Here is a 23,323-nt window from a genome sequence, read left to right as displayed (position 1 = left end):
GTATATTGGTTGGGGGTACGAGCTAACATGCAGGGAGAACGTTTCCCTCTATTTCCGTTTCGGTAAATTGTTATCTTGAAGTAAAGATATGCAGGATTTGTTTTATGAGTTCTTTTTTTATATATTGGTAATATAATTTTTTTATTTCATAAGCAAAATTAAAAAGTTATTACATTTTTTTATTAATTAATTAATTATTTTAAATTATGTGTCATTTTATTAATTTTTAATTTTGATAGTGAAATTTAAAAATTTTACTCTCTGGATGTGGTGTGTTAATTGCTTACATTTGTAAGAAACAAAGCTTGCAAAACGAATCTTGTTGTAGATGTTTTCGCATAAAAGGAACGTCCTTCTGTGCTTGTCCAGACATGCTGAGCTTAACATATTTTCGTAGGAGATCGATTCCATAAAAGATGAGATCAATAAACTGAAATTTATTAAAATTCAAGATTCAAAAGCTGAAATTTCACTCTGACCATCAATAGATTTAGCCAGGGCATTTATAACATAACCCAAACAAAATTTACTCACTAATATCTGAGAAATTTTTCTTCTTGTTTATACAGAATTTTCTTTTTGTATCAGCAAACCGTCACCATGCTTATTGTACCCTCTTCAAATCCGTTGCAGTAAACACTCGTCAAAAAGTGTTTGTGGCTAGGCGATTTTGGTTTATTATTAAGAATATTAGGTTTTTATTGGATAACAGAAAGTTTCGAATTTTAAGAATTGTTCAAAATATTTAATAATTTGATTTATATACATCGGAAAAGGCGCTCCACCGAATCGGTTATGGCTCCCGTTGGTATATTAACCGTTGTGGTATATTTTCGGTGTTCTCGTTGGGACACGCGAGCATACTCCTTGCTTCAGGGGACATTGATACGAAGCTCGAGTGCCGTCCATGCACTGTTTTTCTTCTCTACCATGACAGATCAATTGATTTAATGTAGGCATCGTTCATTCCTTTGTCCTTTACCCCACTTTTCCTGAAAAATCAAATAGTTTGAATCGAAGCCTTTTTATTTTTATATAAAAAATAGACTTACGAAATTGTTCCAACTTATTGATCTGTTGAATAGGAGGATACGAGGGTAGGACTTTGATAGCGATAAAAGCCTCTTATTTGGCTTTAGAGCTACTGGTAGTAAAAGAGCTGAAGGGAGTGGTGTGGTTCCACCCCCGGAACGTCTTCGGAAGCCTAAAAGCGGACGACCAATAAATGTGAAGGCTTGAAAGCACTGAGGAGATGAGCTCTATTCATGATAGCAGTCTTCTTTTCCAATTGTTAATTTTTCCATTTTTCCTGTCCAAGACAAGAGGGGAAGACAATTGTAGTGTCTCAATCTGGTAGACACTATTTCTATCTTAACTTCCTCCAGTTATCCAGTTCGACCCCATGGGCAGGACTCTCTTCAGAGACGAGGTTTCTAGGCACAAAGCTACACCCGGAAACAGTCGACACCAGGGATTTCGGACATCACTTTACGCTAATTCAAACCAGACCCCTCAAATGGATCTTGAATTGAGTTTAAGGAAATGCCTTCCTTGTTCCTGAGCCTTTCACCTAAACATTCGACTGACGAAGGAGGGAAAGTGAATTGTAGCACTCCCAAAGCAAAACATTTTCCACTCACAAGAATTGCTTCAGGTCCAGAAAGCAAAGGAAAAAAGGGAAGAAATTTAAGTAGTCTTCCCAAATAGAAGCCCTCGGCAGGAAATTCTCCATTTGGTCGAGTTTTATATGTATACGACCTTCAGGATAGAGTCAATAAAAGTGAAGTAAATACTTATAATTCAACCATGAGACGTATAATTTATATATTCTACGACAAAGATTCAAACGATTAGGTCATTTTTTTAGTTTATAAACTTCACGACAAGGATTCGAACAATTAGGTTGTTTTTTCAACTTCAAGAGGAGATCCAATTCAAGGTTTTAGGAGTCTCATAGCTAACCTCTATCACTAAGCAAGAGCTTTGAGTAGCCTAGCTTTCACACTAAAAAGCTAAAGAGGGGAACTCCATTCAATAAGCTAAAGATCGAGCTTTGAGTTTTCAGAAAGATGGTTTGGTATACGTACAAACAATTTTGATTGAATCTGACAGCCTTGATTAGCAATGTAAGTTTGCTGCGACTTGCAAATGCACCCCAACTGAGCAACATATTTGGCTAGTAATCTCCAAATTATTTCGCTGTGGGCATCCTGGCGAAGATGATTTACAATTCAGTTTGCCTGGCTGGTTTTCATGGCCACTATAATCAACTTAAACAGATGTTCGTCATTGTCAGCACAACACAAAGTGTCCAGACAGCAATGCAACTTGTGAACCAAAATTGAAAACCCATTTGAAGTCTAAGAAGAGCTGTAAGATTCCCAATGGAATGCTTTGCACTATAAGGTTTGCAAAACTGCAGTTGAATATCACTTTCTGCTGTAAAGATTCTACTAAAAGATCAATAAAATTTTGCTGCTAAGTCCTCTCTGTTTTCACACCAAATGCAGAGAGAAGCTACATGTTGCATCCAAATTTTACTTTTATTTCAACTCAAGCACCTTATCACTATTGAAGTTAATTCATTCCATTAAGATAAACCAGTATCATTTGCCTTTTTTTTTTCCCTAATCTGTAATTATGTATCCGTGTCTTGTCTATTTCATGTTGACATATTGAACAAGAAACTCATGTTGAACATGAAAATCGTTATACCACAATTCGTGTTAACATGCTAAACATGAAACATAATTTTTAATTTTTGCCAAATTCATGTTAAAGTTTTTGTTAAAATTTTAAACCATATCACTTTTGTATATATTTTTGTATCATAGCATTGTACCGAGTTTAAAATTATCAAGTCTACTTTTTGTCATTTGCAACAAGATTGATCATCTATAAAAAATCTAAGATAGCATGTTGGTCATATACAACTCAAATATACTGGCATTCAAGGAAAACACATAAATAAGAAGCTTCATCTTTGTTCTCAAGATAATTTAGGTCAATCAGATATCACACAAAAACTTAGTTTTTTTTTTTTTTTTTAACTCATTTTCCTTTTTTGGTGGAAAAATACAGCGGTAAAGTTTAATAGTAAAACAAAACAATCTCGGTTGTGGTAAATACCTTCTCAATTACCAACTTGGTTTCATGTGCTCTAACCAATTTGCTCCAAACTGCAAGTAAAAAACCTGCATAACCAAATGATTTTTTAGCATCTCCTAGAAAAAGTTCAGAAATTAATTATTACATGTTCTATATATTCAAAGTGGTTTAAGTTGAAAAACTTTCATTTTTAGCTTCTCTGCTCACTATAATTTTCCCTGAATGTTTTGTCAAAACAGATACAACATGATAAAATACATGTTCCAATACTCTAGGAATTACTTATGGTCTTAAAATTCCTTCAATGCAGCACTAAGAAACGGATATTAGTTTTGAAGATTACCTGAAAAGATCAACAAGGCCAGACAAACCAGTTCCTTTTTCTCAGGTTTCTAGGAGGATATAAACTGTAGCAAATCTGAAAAAAATTTCTCATCTTTCAGTACCACTTGTGGAATTTGTTTCCTCCAAGGTTTCTGGATCATTAGTCACTTCATTCTCCAACCGGCTGTCTAAAATTTCCAAAACATTATCCGGTGGGCATTTGTCAGCAGGATTTTTAGGTGACACTTGACAAAAGCATTCTGGCCAAGAATTTGTATAAAAAGATTCATGTGGCACCCGCTTGTGAGGTCCACCAAAGTTTGTTTTAAGCATGACACGCCTAACAGCTTGTTCAAAACCAGCTGTCCATCCATTCTCTCGATCAATGAATATTGGAGCAAGACCTTTTCTGTTGGGTCTAATTGTAGTCCGAAAACCATAATAAAGTCGGTGGCCTAGTAGATTGTTGGCAAAGTTGCTTGGTCCATCATATGTTGGCATAAAAATGTCAGAAAGAAGACAGACCATGTAATCAACAGCAGAACCTAATAACCCCTGGGTGTTTGTAACTAGTTCCTCTGAAGAGTCTACAGAACTGTGATTCTCAAGGCGAGGGAACAGAGCACGAAATGGTTTCATAAAACGCTCTCCACCAAATAGTTCACCAGCTGCTAGGTATATCCGGGTAGAATTGTCGAATCCCATAGCACGCAAGACAAGACCAACCTGCAGTTTGAACACTCATTATATGCAGAGAGAGAGAGAGAGAGAGAGAAACTATTGGAGGAGTAATTAACAAGATAGGCTACCTCCTCTGGAGTTAGAGGGCATTTCCCAATGGCCCTTCTTTCTTTATAAACAAGTCTTTTCTCGGCAAAATTTTCCTTTCTATACTTCTTCAATATACTTTGCTCTTCTGGGTTAAATATATCAAAGCACCTGTAAAACATTCAAGCCCATCAGCCAATCAAGGTCTTCATGCATATCATGACACTTATTATGTCAACCTATGTGTTTTTAGTCAATATAATATGGATTCACATAATAGATAAGAAATGCCACAAAGGATCCAAAAATACTAAAAAATGGATGTATATGTATTACTCTCAAGTGTCAGTAAAAGCACTGAACAAGATATTGGATATTTCTTCTTGCCTCTAGCAAAATGCATCAGCCTGGAAAGGACCGAGAGGGAATGGATGGACAGCATTCACAACAGAAAATATGACTTTATAGATTCATTGACCAACATTTCTTCATCCTTAGCATCAAACTTAACAGATTGTACATTATTATAGAACAAAGATCCCAAATTTATCTTTAAAGCAACAATAATCATTTCAATTTACAGTATCTTATGTTTGAAAAACAGATGATATGTATGTGTGCACTGTCCTTTTGGTCTCATGTACTAAAAAAAAAAACTAAAAAAACTTATCTTACATCTATCTTATGGCTAATGCTATTCAGGCTCAAAGCCCAAGCAAAAATGATGTGCATAACCTCAAATTATGGCAGCTATGTATGAAATGATATAGATACAATAAGAAGGAAAAGAACATACCCAGCGAAAGCCAGCATATCCATCTCAAAACGAAGATGTATTGACATGAAATGACCTTGTGCACGGAGTTTATCAACTATTGACTCACTTAGCTTCATAATATTTGGCTTGAACCTTAAAGCATGATAGTTAACTCTACACCTCAAACGTTGATACTCAGGATTGTCAATTTCTTCAGCCAGACGATGAGAAAAGGGAGTTAGATAAATAGCACCATGTTCCTGCATTTTCTTGAGAGCAACAGTTGTATACCAACTGATAGAAGCATCCCTAGGGGGGCGAATCTAGATGAATAAAGAAAGAAGCAAGAACAGAAAAACACAAAATTTCAACAACTTCTAAAGATAAAAATTATTTTCATAATTAATAATTAATGGCAACAATATTTCACCTGATAAGATTTTATCTTCTTGGTTTTGCCATTCTTTTGAATTTCAGGTATGCTTTCCACAATTCGTACATCATACTTCAGTGTCTGGATAAAATGCTCAACATCATAGATACCTTGGAAACCACTGAAGAAATAAAGATGGTATCAGTATTTTTAACTGCAAAAGATCTGCAAGAAACATAGACAACTGGCCTCAATAAAGAGCTGGGAAACACATTCCATGTAATATACATGCATCTCTTTCTAATTCTTTGTTAGGCAGGCAAACAATTAATGCTCTACGACCAAAGTAACAACAACAACACACTGTGCCTTATGTCCCAAACTTTGGGGTCGGCTGTATGAAAAACCAACTAAGAGAATAAAGTTAGGTTGTAGTTTGAATCTTCTTGCACCACTCATTTCTATCAACAATCACCTTTTCATCTAATTCTTTAACCATCATATCATTTTTTATTACTTGCATCCATATCTTTCGTGGTTTACCTCTAGATGTTTTGATCTCTCCTAGATCTAGAGACTTTATTCTCCTAACCGGTGCACAGCTAGGCCTAAGTTTCACATGTCCAAACCATCGCAAACGGCTCTCTCTCATCTTCCCTTCAATTCGGACTACCCCTAATTTTTCTCAAATTTGTTCATTTCTGATTTTGTCTCTTCTAGTCTTACTACACATCCATCTAAGCATCCTCATCTCCACTACGTTCATTTTCTTTTTTGTTGTTTCTTAACAGCCCATCACTCAGTTCCATATAGTAATGCAGGCCTTACAGTTGTTTTATACAACTTCAATTTTAACTTTAAAGGTATGTTGCGATCACACAAAACACCCAAAGCACTTTACCACCTCGCCCATCCTGCTTGAATCCTATGTTTGACATTTGTTTCTATCTCAATATCACTCTGAATAATTAATCCCAAATATCGAAACTGGCTACTCTTTGGTACTCCCTTACCATCCAACTTAATCAGACTAGTACCCACTTCCTTGTGACTTATAAACTTGCATTCCATATATTCAGTTTTAGATCTACTCAGTTTAAAACCTTGAAACTCCAATGTACTCCATAATTCTAATTTCGTATTAAGGGCATCACAAGTTTCAGCAACTAAGACTATATCATCGGCAAATAACATACGCCATGGCACCTTATCTTGGATACATCTAGTGAGTTCGTCCATAACTCATGCAAAAAGGAAAGGACTTAGTGCTGAGTCTTGATGTAATCCTGAGATCTGTCATGCCCCCAACTGTCCTCACATTCATTACCAATCCTTCGTACAAAAATTATGGTGCTAGCAATTATGGTGTTTCAAGTTTTAGGAGAAGCAATAGTGAAAATCATCCTACAATAAGTAAAAAGGAAATTAATTAAAGAACTAATTCAAAACATTAGCCAGTGAAAATTTCTGATATGCAAAAGAAAAAAAATGATGGCCTAAGTAAATCATTCATTACTATAGAACAGTGAATTCAATCACAGTGCAGTGAGCAAGCTCCTAAAATGTAAAGACTCATTGCCAACTGATGGTTAGATCAGAAAATATGGAAATAAATTTAGAAGTTAATGATTCAAGTCATCTAAGAAAATAGTAATTTCATGGGAAAGCACATATTCTTGCTGGATCTTCCAAAACTATTAGTTGTTCTATTCCTAATGCTTGAAATTATGAGTCTAGGTGCCACTTCACCAATAAAATAAGAGATGATAAATACAAAAAATTCTGAGTATCTTCCATTCAACCACAGCCAACTTGAACTATAACAAATTTAAATGATAATGACTCAACTTAAGTTGACCAAGCAAATAAACACAAACTTGCTGCAAACATAGTAAGTTCATTTAGAAGAGTACCAAAGGGAGGAAGTCACCTATGCCCCAGAGAACAGATTACAAAAGCTAAAGCCATGGGGCAACCAAACATATATTAATCTTCACAACCATGCAGAAGAAAATATCACAATCATTCACAATATTTTAATAATCTTCTATTAGCCTTGCTGAGCTACCAAATGCAAGAAATTAGAATTGCACTCACTAAATATGGCTTCCAAACCATGGAAGGAAAATGCCTATGACAAATTAATATGCTAGCACTCTACTCTAGAATTTCCAGCCCAATTAAGCAGGTGTTTGTACTGTTTATTATAAAAGTTTTAAGCTAGTATCTGAAAATTTCCATCTAAAATCTTAGTGTTCATCATAATGAAATTACTCTGCCCTCATTAAAAAGTAGAAACCAGCTAATATCAAATAAATGGAAAAAAAAAAAAAAAGACAAGACTACCTGTCATCATGCCAAAAAGAGTTTGCATCCAACTCAGGCAATACGAGTGTCGCATTCATAATTCGTGCGGCAAGAACTGCATTACAGATCTAGAACACCAAAAGAGGTCAACTTACTATTTTATTTCAAATACATCATTGAAGCAGTATCACCACAATCTAACTCTAGTTTAAACTTAGGTAATGATTCATAAGCCTTTTTAGGTAAACTAAGAATCTAAAACAAAGCATTAAGATAAAAACTCAAGCTGGCTTGCACCAAATTTAATTTTCATTGAAGAAGCCAATTAACAGAATAGGTCAGACTTGAGATTTTGGCAAAAAGTTAAGACAAACCGCACTGCGTTGCTGATTCAGACCGCCATTGCAACGAACTCGAAGATAGCCATTAGTTTCCCTTGGAGGAGCTGCCAGACTATAACAATCAGAATTCCAAGAAACATACATCTTTAGCAAAATTTAATTCAAATAGATTTGTTTCTCTCTGAGAAAGTTATTAGTAGTTACGAGGCCAATCAGATCGTGGAGCAGATGATGGCCTCCAGCCACCAGACTTGGCACTTTCCCAAAGTTCTTCTGCATTGATCTGAAGAAACATATGAGATGAAATAATGATCAAAGGCTGGATTGATCAATAATGATAAGCAAACACTAAAAGTGGAAAAGGATGAGAATAAATCCTAATCACTGAATCAATTCACACATGCATAGGGTTCAAATTAATATAACAACCAGTCTCATGGACCATTATCTGAGTACAGAGCACCTGTTATATTAAGCTTGTTTTAAAACATTCCCTATAAAGGTAATAAAAACCTATCAACAAATCTGGTTACAGGAACCGGGCATAAAAACACATTAAGTCTTTGAAAACTGACAAATGATCTGCTTGGAGTTGAGCCACATGATCCTCTCATCCTAGCAAATTAGCATAATGCCTGACTAAAGCAATTGATAAAACATTTCTACTTTGATGAATTTTCATGTAATTAATAGGTCAATGCATGAGTCAAATGGAGATTACAAAAACCAAATAAGAGATCATCCACTAACAACCAAATGAAGGTTTTCACGGGCATCAACCAAGAGATTCTCCTATAGCATCTATTGAGTGCGTTACATAATAAAAAAAAATTCTCTGATTGTATTAGGACCCAACTTTCTAATAAATCTATGATCTTGACTGGGACCATAACAAGAGATGGAATAATTATTGTTTACAAAATAACTATATAAAAGATGAAATTGAGGGGTGGGGGTAAAAGAAATTAAGACATTATCTAAAAATTAAAAGCATGGATACTAGTCAAACATCATACATCCCAAGCTTTCTACCATCTGTTTGGCATTTCAATATGACATTAGCATTACAAAATTCATCCAGTACATCTACCCACCAATTACAACAAACTAGTCACCTTAATAGGATTGCGACCTTTTAAGTTTTACCAACCCAATAACAAACACAATATCTCAACACACGCAAATTTAATCACTGAGCCACAGGTCAAATCAAAAGAAAAATTTTTTTCCAATTTAATACGACAATTTAACTCATTAGATTTCTAAATAATAATAATAATAACAATAATAATAATAATAATAATAATAATAATAATAATAATAATAATAAACTAATGAATCACAGTCATTATTATAGTTCAAATTCTCTTATCTTTCTCCTAGCATTTTCTCATAAATCAAACAAACACCAAAATCCATAACCTAAAAATCAAGCAGATCAGATCCTAACTATAATTCCTAACCTCAGAAGGCTGGAGAGATCCGCGATTTCCACCAATTGTAGCCGAAAACAAAAGCGAGAGTGTGCAGATCAAAAGTACCACAACAACAATCGCTAGCTTGGCGTAAATTCCCTTTAGTCCTCCTCCTCCTCCTTGCCTCCCATGCTGCCTATGCGGCCCCGACCTACAAAAAAAAAAAAAGAGTTCAACAAAATACCTGTTTGATTGAATAGAAAACGAAAACTTTCCAGGAAAATTAATCAACTAGTGCGTTTACCTCCGCATGGTTAGGAAAGGAAAACGTGCTTCCAGATCTGAAGATTTTAGAGATTTTGCTGTTTGGAGTTGCAGTGCATGTGAGAGTGTGAAATTAGGAAAAAAAAAAGGTGAAAACTTTTAAATTTAAAAAATAAAAAAATAATAATAAGATTGTAAGCTGGAACGTAGATTTGGAGAAAGGATGAGATGGGAACGGTGGCGCTACCGACTTTCAGTTTCAGACGTAACGATTGGATTTGGCGGTTGTTTGTTGGTAATAGCGATTGTTACTTGGGTTGGGCCTGGCTTTTTTGGTCTGTGTGTTATTCTTTTTAGAATTATAATGTCAATGATTTATTTTTACGAATGAAATTAAAATTTTAATATTTTATTAATGATCATATAATTATTTTTAAACATTGAACTGGTATTTATCCAAGTTTTTTAATTATTTCAATTTATTAAAAATTTACATAAATATATAATGTGATTTATGAGATAATATAGTAATATATTGGTTTGATTAATTCAATTTTAATTAATCGATTAATTCGTTTGCTAGTTAATTTAAAGAAAAATTGAATAAATCAATTAAAAGAGTGAAAATTAAAATAGCCAAATCAAAATAAATCAGTCAATTTTTTTGGATCTTTTAATTTTTTTATTTAAATAAGCATAGAGGTAATTTACAAAATAGATTAATTCATTTTAAAAAAAAATTGATCTTTTTACAAAATAGATCGGTTCGATTTAAAAAAAAATCAATTTATTTTAAAAAATATCTAATTTTCAATTTTTTTAATTAACTCATTCATGATTTTCAAAATTACAAATTAACTGATTACACCATCCAAGTCAATTACTCAATTGAAAAAATTGTTAAACTCAAAAAAAAAAAAATCCTAATTTAATTAAATTTTAATTTTTTTATCAATCTACTTGGTTAAAACCAATGAATACTCACCCTTGGATAATAGAAAAGAATAAAGTGTTTAAACTTTTAAAATTATTAACCTGTAAGTGTAATATAAGAATAAGAAATCGAATTAATAAAATATTTAAACATGTGAGTCATTTATTAAATATTTTTTAAAGAATATGTGTAAAAAAATTATATCCAATTAATAGGTTTTGTCAAATTTTTAGAAAATTAGTACAAAAATTTGTGATATATATATATTTTTTCATACTTGCTGTAATATTAATAATTAATACATGAAAATTATGTTAGTCTTTAAAATGTTAAAATTTTAATTTCAGTAATTAAAATTTAATAATTTTAAATAAAAAAATATGCTAATTTTCTTAATGCATTCAAGAAAAATAATTATTTGAGCAAAAAATTTTATTTTAATTATTATAAAATAAAACAATAATAATAATAATAATATATCAATGTCAACAATAGAAGCCGTGTTACTTTTTTCCTTAGTTAACACGCTTTCTCCTATCAATGAAAGAGAAATTTAAAAAGCATGAAAAAGTCGATGCCGCAGTTAACCACCAAATATCTCTGTTTCATTAATCAATCAATGTTCAGTGAGGTGAAACTCAGAACTTGTCAAAGGAATCGAACAATTCATACAGGTTTTTGCTCATGATAGGATGAAAGAAACGTTCTATATTGTGATGAATGGAGCAGAAACCAAGTCGGAAAAAACTAGTGGAATTGGCATCCCAGACACACCGGCTACGCCGCCTCCGCCACCACCTGCTTTGCCTTTAAAAGGATCAGTTCCGCCACCTATGGCAGTTAAAAAGGGTGGTGCACCCCCACCACCGCCACCTTCACTTGGTGCTGGAAAATTGTTGAATCGAAAGCAAGCCACCAGCAAATTGAAGAGGTCTAGCCAGATGAGCAATCTGTTCAGAGATCTGAAAACAAAGATGGAAGGGTCTAGTCTACAACTTAAGCCATCTAGTCGAACCAAGAAGCAGTTGGGGGGTTCTGCTGGTGGAAAAGAAGGATTGGCTGCTTCTTTAGCTGAGTTGACAAAAAGGTTTGGTTTCCTGCTTTCCATGACCTGATCTTCAATTGTTCAATTTTCCATGTATGGTAAAATTCAAGCACTTTGATGATCATTTGTTTTGTCTTAGATCACCATACTTTCAACAAATTGAACAAGATGCTCAAAAGCATGAGAAAACCATCCTGGAACTGAAAGTAGCCATCAATTCTTTGCAAACAAAGGACATGTTTAAGCTGATTAAGTTCCGACAAGATGCAGAAGCCTTTCTTGAAGTCCTAACTGATGAAAGTCAGGTCAGTTTATATGGCAAAATCCTAACATTAATTCAATATTCATAACTCACTATTTAATCTGGGCTGTAAACAAACATAATGTTTGACATAATAATTCATCAACAGATTCGATTATTATTGTTGTTCATTTATTAAATTAAACAAATGATCATGATCATGGTAAAAATCATTCATAATTGATTTGTTTATACTGATGATCAAACTGAATTTCTGTTTATTTATTAAACTTAACAAATCATCATAAATATAATAAAATTCATTCATGTTTGATTCGATCACACCCGTGCATTTAATTGTTATTTTATCCTCTATTGGCTTAACTTCCTTAATCATCATGATCCTTGATGCTTTAAGGTGTAGGTTCTAGCAAAGTTTGAAGATTTCCCTACAAAGAAATTGGAAACAATAAGGACAGCTGCAGCATTATACTCAAAATCAAACCTGATAGTTTCAAACTTGAAGAAATGGGATCTAACACCACCTGCAGGACAACTGTTGCACAAATTCGATTGCTATTTCAGCAAGGTGACATTCAATCTCAAATATACAGAGTTTAACAACTTTTGAATTCATTACAGATAATTTTTTTTTTCCATTTTGGTTATCCATTTTTAGCTTTTTTTTTTTTTTTTCTGGCTGGTGAAGGTTAAAGAAGAATTAGATGCATTTGACAGGATCAAGGATGAGGAATCCAGGAAATTCAAGAGCCATGGTATTGATTTCGACTTCAACATCTTTACAATGATCAAAGAACTGATGGTGGATGTTTCCTCCAGTTGCATGGAGCTTGCACTTAAGGTATTCTTGAGCAGTAATTTATTTTCTTAACCAAAAAGCTTAATCAGAAGCATTAATATATAATTCGGTTCATTGAAATATACTGCTTTTAACGATTTAATACCTACAAAAAAAAATTTCAAAATTCGATATCCGAAATTTATTTTCATCAAGCATTTTACACCATTAATTAAGATACTAATTTAACAAATATTAATCAATAAAATATATCACATGTCATGATATTATTGATTTTTTTATCGCATCAACTTACTATTAACGGAATTTAATTGTGAATATTAAATCGTGGAAGTGATATGATTTAGGGGTTAAATCAGACATTAAACCTGATAAGAACAATTATCCAAAGTCCAAACAATTGTCTGTTGGGTTTCATTATTTTATCCTGGTTCTGGTTTTTTATGCTTTTAGGAATGGAGGGAAACAAAGGGTGCCGCGGCGGATAAAAACAATGGATTCAAGATTGATGTACAAACAAAAGGAAATGGTATTAAATTGCTTTGGAAAGCTTTTCAATTGGCATTCAGGGTATATTCCTTTGCTGGTGGAAACGATGATCGTGCTGACAAGTTAGCCAAAGAATTGGCTGATGAAATTTTGTGTGATTCTTCGAATGAGACCAACCCCCCTCCCCCAAAACCAATAATCTAAGCCTCAATTTTGATAATTATGTGGTTATAGCTTCATCACATTGGCCTTTCTTGAAAATATTGAATCATTAAATTTTCATAAAGAAAAAAAAATGTTATGCTCTTATCTATGAAATGAAAACTCATTTTATTTTAAAATTTTAATATGAATAATCTTACACATTAGCATTTAACTCAATAATAAATGCATATATGTTAAAAAATTAAGTTAAATTATAATCTCCTTCTTTCAATAAAAAATAAAATAATTTTATTTTTTATTAAATTTCTCTGTGCAATTTTTTTGAGGAAAAAGTTGTACTAGTCATACATAAAAAAAAGAAAATTTGTAAATAATAATGTGAAATCCTAATAATCTAATAATATTATATTATGATTTGAATTGAAACACCCAAGACAACAATTGCAACGGGATCTAGATTAATTGCATAAGAAAAGAGGAAGAACAAATTATTGAGAAGATATTTTTTAGATAAATAATTTAAAATAGATAATGTTCAAATTTCAAATTTATGCTTCATTAACATGTGATTTGTTGTTTTTTTAACATAATTTTAATAAGAATAAAAAATATCTCATCGACATTTCGAAACAACCGCACCGACCTTAGCTCAGTTGGTAGAGCGGAGGACTGTAGTTGGTCAAAACCCACAGCCTATCCTTAGGTCGCTGGTTCGAATCCGGCAGGTCGGATTTTTTTCTTTCTTTTTTTTTTGTCTTTTTCCTTTTTGGTTTTATTGTTTTCTGAAAAGAAAACGAGAATTCATTAATTTTTTCATTTTCATTAAAGCAGTAAAGCAAGTATTCAGGCAAAGAAACAACGCCAAATCCAAATTCAACACAAGTGGTTAAAAAAATCGTTTCGTTTTACCATCAGTTGCTTAAATCCACGAAGAAAAAATGGTAAGGACACCGAATTTTACCTTTCTCTGCTTCACTCTGTTTGGTTGCTTAGAAAGTAAACAAAAATCAATATCTAAGTTACGGATCTCAGTAACTAATAGCTCAATTGCATTACGTTTTTCTTTTCTTATAGAAGAAAACGAAATCAGGTTCTCTGTCTTTTTTCCCCCTCTGTTTTCCTTCAATTTCATCTTTTTTTTTTTTTTGGGATCTAGTGCTTGATTTGTAGCTTGTTTTTATCTTGTTTAATATAATTAACTGATTATTTGAATAGATTATTTATTTTATTTCATAAGTTTAATGCATCCTTTTAGTAATTCTTCTCGTTGATTGTAAACAACATTTAGGCAAACACATTGAGGCTTTATTTGACTTGCATAAGGAACACTCTCGAGGCTGCCATGTGTCTCCAGGTATGTACATCAAATTTATAAGCTTACTGTGAAGTGATTGCTACTGAGTACCGATAGAGATATAATAATGGCTGAAATTTATGTTCTGAATGTGTATGAATAGATTTTGTGACTGTTATCTGATTGAATTTGAAGAGTCACTTGATTTTCGTGTTAGATTTTGTATTTGTGGTGGTCAGAATGGCTTGGAAGAGGAGATGCAATCATCGGCTTTTTGTTTGACATAATGCTTTGTGATTAAGAGCTTAGGATTAATGTAATTAGATTTGGAAATGGTTAAAAATGTATTCGATGTTTGCCATGTTTCAGAGTCTTAGTTTAGAAAATGATGGATAAATTGGTTGCTGCCAATGACTAATATGGTTTATTTGGAGCACTATTTGTTCACAACTATAGGATCTTTGAAGTCCTTCTGAGGGTGGATAACGGATAGAGGAGGTTTGTCCTATGATTTTCAGTGCATCTGTGCAGTTTCTACATCTTCACAAAATTTAAAGCTATGCCAACTTTGTGTTTTCTAGATTATTTTTGTTTAAAAATTTGAAGATCTTCTAGTTGTTAAGATGCTTTTGGATATGTTGTTCATGTCTATGCTGATAATTTGTCTTGACTTTAGTTGCTTGGCATTATTATTTTACAAACTTTGGTGTTCCTTTGAACAACTATATTTACCATGAAAGATGTATTTCTATCATATGTGTTGGCCTGGGAAAGACCTTTGTTGTCAATTTTTTTACGTGATATATTTATTATGTGCCCATAAAAATCTTACTCTCTTATTAACATGTTTTTGGCAGAATTTTCCTTGTCAAGAAGTTGAGAGGCATAATAAGCCAGAAGTTGAACTAAAGTATGTATATCCATTTCAGTTTCATCTTTAATTTCTTATTTAAGAATTTGACATATTCTGACTGGATAAGCTATATGAAAAGAAAATGATCCAAGTGCTAACAAGTTGTGGAAAAATTAATAAGAAACATAAATAAACATTGCTTCCTGCATTGCCTTGTTGGTATGGAATTAAATTATTATTCTATAATTAGCATGCTACTTATCTTATGCTGATTATTGGCCAAAAAGAAAAACTTATGCTGATCGTAGACCAGCCTTAACTGATTTGGATTTTTAGTTATGCACTTAGATTGCAAGTTATTCCTTGAATTCAAAAGGTATCGTTTAAATTTTCTATGCATAAATTCTTTTAAAAAAAACAAAAAAGTACTAATGTCATGGTGTAGGATCTCCAGTTAATTTTTTATTCATACAAGCTATATAAGCTCTTTGGTGCTTTCAAAATGATTTTCAGATTCTGAGATGCCGGCATTGCCTTAAATCTTTGAGGCCATTCATGTAGAAAAGTGTTTTATCATGTTGTTTTGTTCTTGCAACTCTCCTATCTCATATTTTTCTTTAGATTGCATTCTTCCCTCCCCTACCTAAGAAACTGGCCTATTCTGGGAATTCTAGTTTCTTCTTAGCTGCAACAAGATTTTCAGCAAGGGGGCTACATAGACTTTTATCCAGCATTTTAATAGTTTCCACACCTCATCTTTGTTTCTTTATTTATTTTACAAGATATTTTAACCATTTGAAGCTCTTGTTCTGCTAATTTATGCATGTTTGGTAGTAACTCATGATACTATCTCCATTTTGATGATCAATTCTCAAGTATAATGAATGATACCTGCCAAAAGAAATTTAGTGAAGAACTTTATCAGTTGATTGAAATATTTTAAACTCAAGTAGGTTTATACTTATAGCAACAATCAAAGCGGAAAAATTAATTCGGTTATCTACCTGTGAAAACTTTCTTGTCCTGCAGCACTGCATTCTACGCTTCTGGACAAACTTTTTAATATTTTTCTTTTTCATATGTTGCAGGACAAGCCCAGAACTTCTGCTAAATCCCGTAAGAACTATCTTATTGACTCAAGAGACATAATCACATTATTCCTTGTTTCATTTTTTTAAATATATATATATATTTTTGAAGAATTACAAAATTCAAAAAATTAATCTGACAACAAAACATATGCTTTTACTTTTATCTGAAATAATAACTACATCTTATTTGGTGTTTCATTTTAATTCGTTGATTATCTTTAGTCCAAGATTATCCTCTTTTTTACCATTTGCTTTGGCTTTGTAGCAAATTAACAATTTTAAGGAAGCTAAAGGAAACAGTGTCAGTCAGGAAGCAAAAACAAATAATATAAAGCAAGCAGCAAAAGCAACGATGAAGTGGAGCCTTATTTTGTGTTTTCTGCATTTTTTTGTTTTTAATTTTTTATGCTACTTTGCATGCAGAAGCTGTGATAGATGAATCCACCTAGTATGAAATTTGTGTTTTTTTTTCTATCAATCACTTAATTTATTTAGGTACTTTAACAAATTGTTTTTGAGTTTGGAGGATTGAAAAATGTAACATGAACAAACTAAGCCTGGATTTTACTTTTTCGTTTTTTTGAAATAATGAAGCCATAGGAGTTTTACATTACTTAATCAAACGGTATGCGCAAGTCATCCTCCACACTTGACATTTGCCACCTCTCAACCATCCATGTCATACACCTTTCATCATGCAATCCAACGATGGGATATATCATCAAGATACATGCATATGTGCCAGCAAACATGTCATTTGATGGTTTCCGACATAAATGATTTTATGTGATTTAATTTGTATAATTAGAAAATGGCTAGTTAGTTATTCAGTTCTACCGTGTTAAAACATTTTTATGTTGCTGGTTATGGATCTTCTTAATATGACCATTTGCCATTGCAGGTTTTGATATGTCGAAATGAGGCTGAAAAATGCTTAATAGAAACATCTATCAATTCACTACGGATAAGCCTCAAGGTGAATTTAAATAATCTTTCACTGGGTGTTTCTTTTGTCTGGCAGACATAATTGCTGCAAAGAGGATCTCTTTAGTTTGAATTTTTTTCCTTTCTTTTAGATTAAATAAACAGCATCACATGCATGGTGCTGATGGCTGTTTTCTATTTAAACTGATGGTAGAGAATTTTTTCTATCGTCTTTTCATGGGTGCTTGCCTGAGTTAATGAAAGAATGTGTGTTTTAATAGTTTGGTTTTAGTGTTTCGTTACTGATATCAATCTCAGCTTATAGGCAACAGCACTAATTGCTCTGGAATAGTGTAGCATTTTATATCATTTTCACTTGATTTTTTTGGTCAGGCATTTTCACTTGATTTTATTTCTTTTAAAGCTTACATTTAACCTATCTTTTTGACAGAAGTTTGTTCTTAACTTAGATGAGGATAAATTTTCCAATCTTTCTCCCATTTTGTCCTTATATGTATACTCTTTTCTTCTTGTATAGGTAAAACAGGCAGATGAACTTGAAAACATACTAACTAAAAAGTTCCTTAGATTTTTGTCAATGAGGGCAGAAGCATTTCAAGTTTTGAGAAGAAAACCAGTACAGGTATATACATTTTAATCTCATAGTTGACACTTGATTTACCTTCTAAATTCATGGGTGCTTGACAAACTCACGTGATTACCAATCAACTTGCCTTGAGGAATGATTATTTGTACAACATTTTGCAAAAGTGGTCATAACAACCACTATATTTTTGCCACTTGTAGGTAAAAACTTTTAAATTTTTCCTTTTTCTATGCACTATAACCTTTTAAATCTGATTAGCATATTTGCCTCTTTCTTTTTCCTATAAGTTTACCTGATTATTTTACTGTATTATCTGTCTCAGTAATGAAATACATTTACTGTATTATCTGTCTCAGTAATGAAATAGATTACACACGGCTCTTAAATTTTGAAATCGTTCATGAATTGAGGCTACCTTTATGTATTAGTTGATTTCGCCATTTTTTTATTTTGATACTTATTCTGGAAACAAGTTCTATATTTGATTATATTTAGCTTTTACTAATTGACTGAGTAGCTAGCATAGAAAGCATTATCTTGATGACATTGGTTTTGTCTGTCATTATCTACTTCATTCTTTCCCCTTTGTTCAAGTCATTAAATATTAGGTTGATAAAGTATGTTTTTGGATTATGATATAGATTATTGTAACTGTAATCCAGAAATTACTTTTGTTTCTTCATTATGCTAGTGAATTTTCTAGATTATCCTAGACTATGGTTTTTATTTCCATTTGCTGCGTCTTTAAGCAGGGTTATGACATCAGTTTTCTTATCACAAACTACCACTGTGAAGAGATGCAGAAACAGAAGCTCATTGATTTTATTGTGCAATTCATGGAGGCAAGAATTGTCTTAACCCTATCAATTATATTTGTCTTCAAATTATAGATTGTGGATCTCATCTTACATAATCAAAGATAAAATTATTGATAAACTCATGAATTTTCAAATAGTTTTACCGATTAAGGTTTTTATTCCAGAGTGTGCAACTACAGTATCAGTTGTGCATGTATATATGCATTCTATGAAAATTTGGTAGCATGAAAAATGAAAAAGGATTTAAGAGCAATAGATTCAAGGGATATGTGAACTTATTCCAATGCCTTAGATTTGAGTATGTTCGCATCTGCCATCTACCATGCATTCTACTTCCTCCACTCATTTTGATTCTGGAATTTACATATTTAGTGTTCCTAAAATTGTAGCTGAATATTTCTTTGTATGTTCCTTACAAATTTATCAATGTTTTCTTCCTTCCTCTGTGTTACCGCTGTTTCTAAAGATATGATAATTAGATCCGATTTCCCATCCCTTATTCTAAAACTCACTTTCGGCGAAACTGTATTCATACTAAACCCTCTATAACCACCCCCCTTACATCTTCTCTTAAAAAACAAACTCGTGTGACTTATCTTCTGACTTATGCAAACTATTTTGCCATCCAAAACTGAATTTAACCATAATTACCGGCTTTCCTCTTGTTAGAACCTACCTTAGAACCGAATGCTTGTCAATGGTTTCATCATTCATGAATCTTCTATTGCCATTCAGCTCTGTGCAGGGCCGGATTTTGCTGGATTTTGCTGGATTGGTTTTAAATAAATTGATTCTTGGCCTATCACTATTCACAGTCAATGTCTTCAATCTTTCTCTTATGGCATCTACAGTCCCAGCGTTTCCCTTAAAATTCAACTCAATAATTTCTAACTACTATCCTTTGTTTGTGACACATCCTTGTTCTTCCATCTAGCATGTTTTGAAACAATTTCTTCTCAAAATCTCAGGACATTGATAAAGAGATAAGTGAATTGAAAATGTCTGTGAATACACGAGGGAGGCTGGTGGCGACGGAGTTTTTGAAGCAGTTTATCTAACATCATGAAGATGATGATATCTGAATGAATTTGGCTCCGGCAAATCTGTTAGAACACGTAGATGCATATGTCCATGATTTGGCCATGAGCCGTGTTCAGATGTCTAGCCAAGATTGTGATCCTTCACAGATCAGTCGTCATTGTCAATTATATTGATCAAACAAGAGAAATCTCTTCACTGTTTATGTTTATGCACTTCTATGTTCATATATGTGTACTCTGTTAATGAACCAGGAGTATAACATCGTTATAATTTTTTGAAGCACAAAAGCAGCTGACTGGAACCTTTTTTAAGTTTTGAATTGAAAACAGGATATGATCCTTGTTTTAAATTCAGAAAGTTGAAAAACACAACATGTTTGTCTAGCATGGACAAAAATGAACTCTTCGTGTATCTGTATTAGGGTTGGCAGCTCAATTCGAGTCCGATGAATTTTGACTCGACCTGATTACAAAAGATCGGTTTTTTTTTTTAAATTTAAATATCGGATCAGATTATATCGGATATTATTAAGGGAAAATTAGGTTCGGATTTTAAGCAAATGTAATCCGATCCGATATTATATTAAAATTTATTTTTAAAATTATTTTTAATTTTTTATTTATATATAATTATATAATTATATATTTAAAAAATAATATTTTATTAATTTTGGATTGAATCGAGTTAGGTACTATTTATATAATATTATATAAGATTGAATTCAGATATAAAAAAATAAAAAAAAAATTCAAATCAGTTTCGAATTTTAATTTTTTATTATGAAATCGAGAAATAAACAAAAATTTATTTCGATTTGTTATCATCTCGAATCTGTATCGTATTCATATCCCCTTACTTTGCCGCTTGTAGCATGTCAGAATATGTATAGAACTTTGACCAGATACGACAAAAGAAAAAAACAATTATTCCGTTGGTGATGGCACTCTATACCCTTTTATTTTCGTGTTTATTATTAATTTTTCTTCAAAAAAGTAATTGTTTTTAAAAATTAATCAAATGTTTATTATATATTCTTAAATGATACTTATAGTATATAAAAATAATTTTTTATTGTTATGTACAAGTTTTTTTTTTTTAAATTATCGTATTATTGTGTTATCTTATACGTGTTAGGTATCCATACTTTATAAAAGATAAAAAAAAATTCATATTTTCTACTTGTTGCCAAAAATATTAAAGAGATTAAACATTTAAATAAAAATTTATATTTTAATGAGATATTTCAACTGTTAGAATTTAAAACTTCGAGTCCAAATATTAAAAAAAAAAAAAAACACAAAATGTTAGAATTCATAAAATACAAGCGTTATTCTCTATTTTTATCTTGAACAATAAATAAGGAAACGAAGCTATCTGATACACCTGTAATTAGATCTAATAATTTATATTTTTGTATTGTATTTTATATCATATTTAACACAGGTAATGATATAAATTATTAAAACACAAACACGATACGAATTATAAAATATATTTATATCTTAAATATAATCACAATACATTTAATATACGCATTACACATGACATTATACGATTAATACGAATAATAAATTCATTTAAACGCGATACTAATAACACAAATAATACGAATATATACGAATAAACATGATTAATACAAATATAAATGAATAAACATGATTAACACAAATATATACAAAAATAAGATTAAAATAATAAATAACTATAAATTATCCATCGTTTAAAATTTAATAAATTTGATATATTAATAATATAAAAAAGTATTTATATATTAAATAAATTTAATACTCATTTAATATGTATTTAATATATATATTTAAATTTTAATTTATATTACAACTATATTAGTTTTTAATATCAAATTCAAAATAATAAACTATTAAAGATTAAAGAATAAAATAATAATGTATGAGATTAATATTAATGTTTATATTGTATTTATATTATTAATATAAAAAATAATGTTATACTAATTATTAAATGTTTAAAATAATTTTTATATAATATTAAATAACTAATTAAGTATCATAATTAAAAAATTAAAAATTAAAATAAATTTTATATGTTTATATTAAATTAAAATAAATATAAAAATATATTAAATATATACTTATATGATAATATTAAATTAAACTTGTTATTCATATTATCTCATGTATTTAGACAATCAATTTATACATAACCCAAATTATATTATGTCAAAATTCGTATCAATACGAATAAATATGAAATATATTTCTTTTGAAACACATATAATTTTTTTCGTATTATTTATATATAATTTTTTTATATTATTTTTATATGATATTACTCTGTCGTGTCAGAATTCATGTCCAGAATAAACAACTGTTGCTTTTGCAGCTTGTGTTATTGTGACATTCTTTCTTCCTCTCTCTCTCTCTCTCTCTCTCTCTCTCGTCCTGGTGTTTCTGCACAGACTGCTATAGTTTGGCTTGATTTACAGGCAAAGTAATGAGCTTATATGGGAAACGGGTCAACATTGGAATCTGGAGAGAGGAAGATGTATAGTGATCAGATGTTGACAAATAAATAGATTAGAGTGTAGTGTTGTTTGCCATTATGAGGGATAAAGGCTGATGATTTTTCTGTCAAGTAAGAAACTGAAGTTTCTGATTTCTTGGGAGCAAAGTTTGCTTATAATTCATTTCAGAAGTTGGCCTTCTTTTTTTTTTTTTTATCAACTCTAAAATCACTAATCAATGGAACTAAAATTCTTGTTGTGGTTATGGGTAGGTGAGTAATAAGTTGAGTCGATATAATGAAAATTTTATATTTAAATTTGAGTTAAAATTTGATTTGCGATTGATTAAGTTTTAAATTTTTAATTTGAATTCAATTCAAAATAAAAATTAAATTATTCGAACTCACTCAATTAAACTCGTTTACAAAATAAAAAATAAATTCAATTATCGTATTTGACTTTAAGCTGGATTATTATTGTTTGAACTTAAGTTAAAACTCGAATTGATAATATATATAGATATATGGTTAAAATAATAATTTTTAATTAAAAACAAAAAAATATATTAAAATATAAAAATTCGATTAGATTCGCGAACTAATCAAATCAAATATTAAAACATTCAAATTCGATTTGCTTAATACACCTATGCTCAAGTGTAAATATATCATTTACTTCCTTAGTTATGAGCATTTCTCAAAGTACCGGCAAAAAAAAAAAATCATCCCATTTTTTTGCCTTTTCTCTTCTATCTATATTTACTTTAACTCATCATGCTAAAATTCAACTGTCTAGTTTACAATTAATTCTGTTTTATATTTTTCATGAATGCCATTGTAATCTTGCTTGTATATATACAGAT

General features: G+C 31.2%; 3 protein-coding genes and 1 non-coding gene across 11 annotated transcripts; 3 read left to right on the top strand and 1 right to left on the bottom strand.

The window, feature by feature from the left end:
* Window positions 1–515: 515 nt before the first annotated feature.
* Window positions 516–9,922, bottom strand: LOC111287621 (O-fucosyltransferase 1-like). Of its 8 annotated transcripts, none has more exons than XM_089759110.1 (12): window positions 9,698–9,922; window positions 9,442–9,604; window positions 8,183–8,261; window positions 8,012–8,082; window positions 7,677–7,765; window positions 5,388–5,511; window positions 4,997–5,280; window positions 4,242–4,371; window positions 3,452–4,158; window positions 3,130–3,194; window positions 2,088–2,260; window positions 516–1,758 (listed from the first exon to the last, which is right to left on the bottom strand). In XM_089759110.1, exons 1-9 carry the CDS (start codon window positions 9,703–9,705, stop codon window positions 3,541–3,543), a joined length of 1,566 nt encoding a protein of 521 aa, XP_089615236.1. In that variant the 5' UTR covers window positions 9,706–9,922; the 3' UTR covers window positions 516–1,758; window positions 2,088–2,260; window positions 3,130–3,194; window positions 3,452–3,540. The 8 variants fall into 8 exon arrangements, with proteins under 8 accessions (XP_089615236.1, XP_089615237.1, XP_089615241.1 ...); XM_089759111.1 differs by having other exon boundaries at window positions 517–1,758; window positions 2,088–2,210; XM_089759115.1 differs by lacking the exon at window positions 2,088–2,260 and having other exon boundaries at window positions 519–1,758.
* Window positions 9,923–11,136: 1,214 nt separating this feature from the next.
* On the top strand, window positions 11,137–13,533 carry LOC111287463 (uncharacterized protein At4g04980-like). The gene is made up of 5 exons (XM_022878052.2): window positions 11,137–11,678; window positions 11,776–11,941; window positions 12,302–12,466; window positions 12,587–12,739; window positions 13,151–13,533. The coding sequence occupies exons 1-5, from the start codon at window positions 11,284–11,286 to the stop codon at window positions 13,388–13,390; spliced, it is 1,119 nt and encodes a 372-aa protein (XP_022733787.2). The 5' UTR covers window positions 11,137–11,283; the 3' UTR covers window positions 13,391–13,533.
* A 389-nt stretch (window positions 13,534–13,922) lies between these two features.
* Window positions 13,923–20,266, top strand: LOC111287465 (actin-related protein 2/3 complex subunit 4). The gene is made up of 9 exons (XM_022878054.2): window positions 13,923–14,076; window positions 14,183–14,292; window positions 14,640–14,705; window positions 15,503–15,555; window positions 16,587–16,614; window positions 17,491–17,565; window positions 18,052–18,156; window positions 18,873–18,962; window positions 19,907–20,266. The coding sequence occupies exons 2-9, from the start codon at window positions 14,290–14,292 to the stop codon at window positions 19,994–19,996; spliced, it is 510 nt and encodes a 169-aa protein (XP_022733789.1). The 5' UTR covers window positions 13,923–14,076; window positions 14,183–14,289; the 3' UTR covers window positions 19,997–20,266.
* On the top strand, window positions 13,990–14,082 carry TRNAY-GUA (transfer RNA tyrosine (anticodon GUA)). The gene is made up of 2 exons: window positions 13,990–14,026; window positions 14,047–14,082. It is a non-coding gene; the product is annotated as a tRNA-Tyr (tRNA).
* Window positions 20,267–23,323: the final 3,057 nt, after the last annotated feature.

This window comes from Durio zibethinus, chromosome 4, assembly GCF_047325235.1.
Source record: "Durio zibethinus cultivar Kanyao isolate XHJ-2024 chromosome 4, ASM4732523v1, whole genome shotgun sequence".
Taxonomy (NCBI): Eukaryota; Viridiplantae; Streptophyta; class Magnoliopsida; order Malvales; family Malvaceae; genus Durio; species Durio zibethinus.
The sequence above is the reverse complement of the archived record's forward strand: the minus strand, read 5'-3'. Positions and strand labels throughout refer to the sequence as shown.

What these genes read in the sequence shown, in the direction of transcription:
- LOC111287621 (XM_089759110.1), bottom strand. An exon ending in TGAATCAGCAACGCAGTGCG is followed by an intron (nt 7,766 to 8,011) that starts GTTTGTCTTAAC and finishes TTGGTGTTCTAG; the next exon opens with ATCTGTAATGCAGTTCTTGC. An exon ending in TCTTTTTGGCATGATGACAG is followed by an intron (nt 5,512 to 7,676) that starts GTAGTCTTGTCT and finishes TTATTTCTTCAG; the next exon opens with TGGTTTCCAAGGTATCTATG.
- LOC111287463 (XM_022878052.2), top strand. Translation starts at nt 11,284, where the DNA reads ATGAAAGAAACGTTCTATATTGTGATGAATGGAGCAGAAACCAAGTCG. An exon ending in TCGATTGCTATTTCAGCAAG is followed by an intron (nt 12,467 to 12,586) that starts GTGACATTCAAT and finishes TGGCTGGTGAAG; the next exon opens with GTTAAAGAAGAATTAGATGC. An exon ending in GCATGGAGCTTGCACTTAAG is followed by an intron (nt 12,740 to 13,150) that starts GTATTCTTGAGC and finishes TTATGCTTTTAG; the next exon opens with GAATGGAGGGAAACAAAGGG.
- LOC111287465 (XM_022878054.2), top strand. An exon ending in CAGAACTTCTGCTAAATCCC is followed by an intron (nt 16,615 to 17,490) that starts GTAAGAACTATC and finishes TTGCCATTGCAG; the next exon opens with GTTTTGATATGTCGAAATGA. An exon ending in TTATTGTGCAATTCATGGAG is followed by an intron (nt 18,963 to 19,906) that starts GCAAGAATTGTC and finishes TCAAAATCTCAG; the next exon opens with GACATTGATAAAGAGATAAG.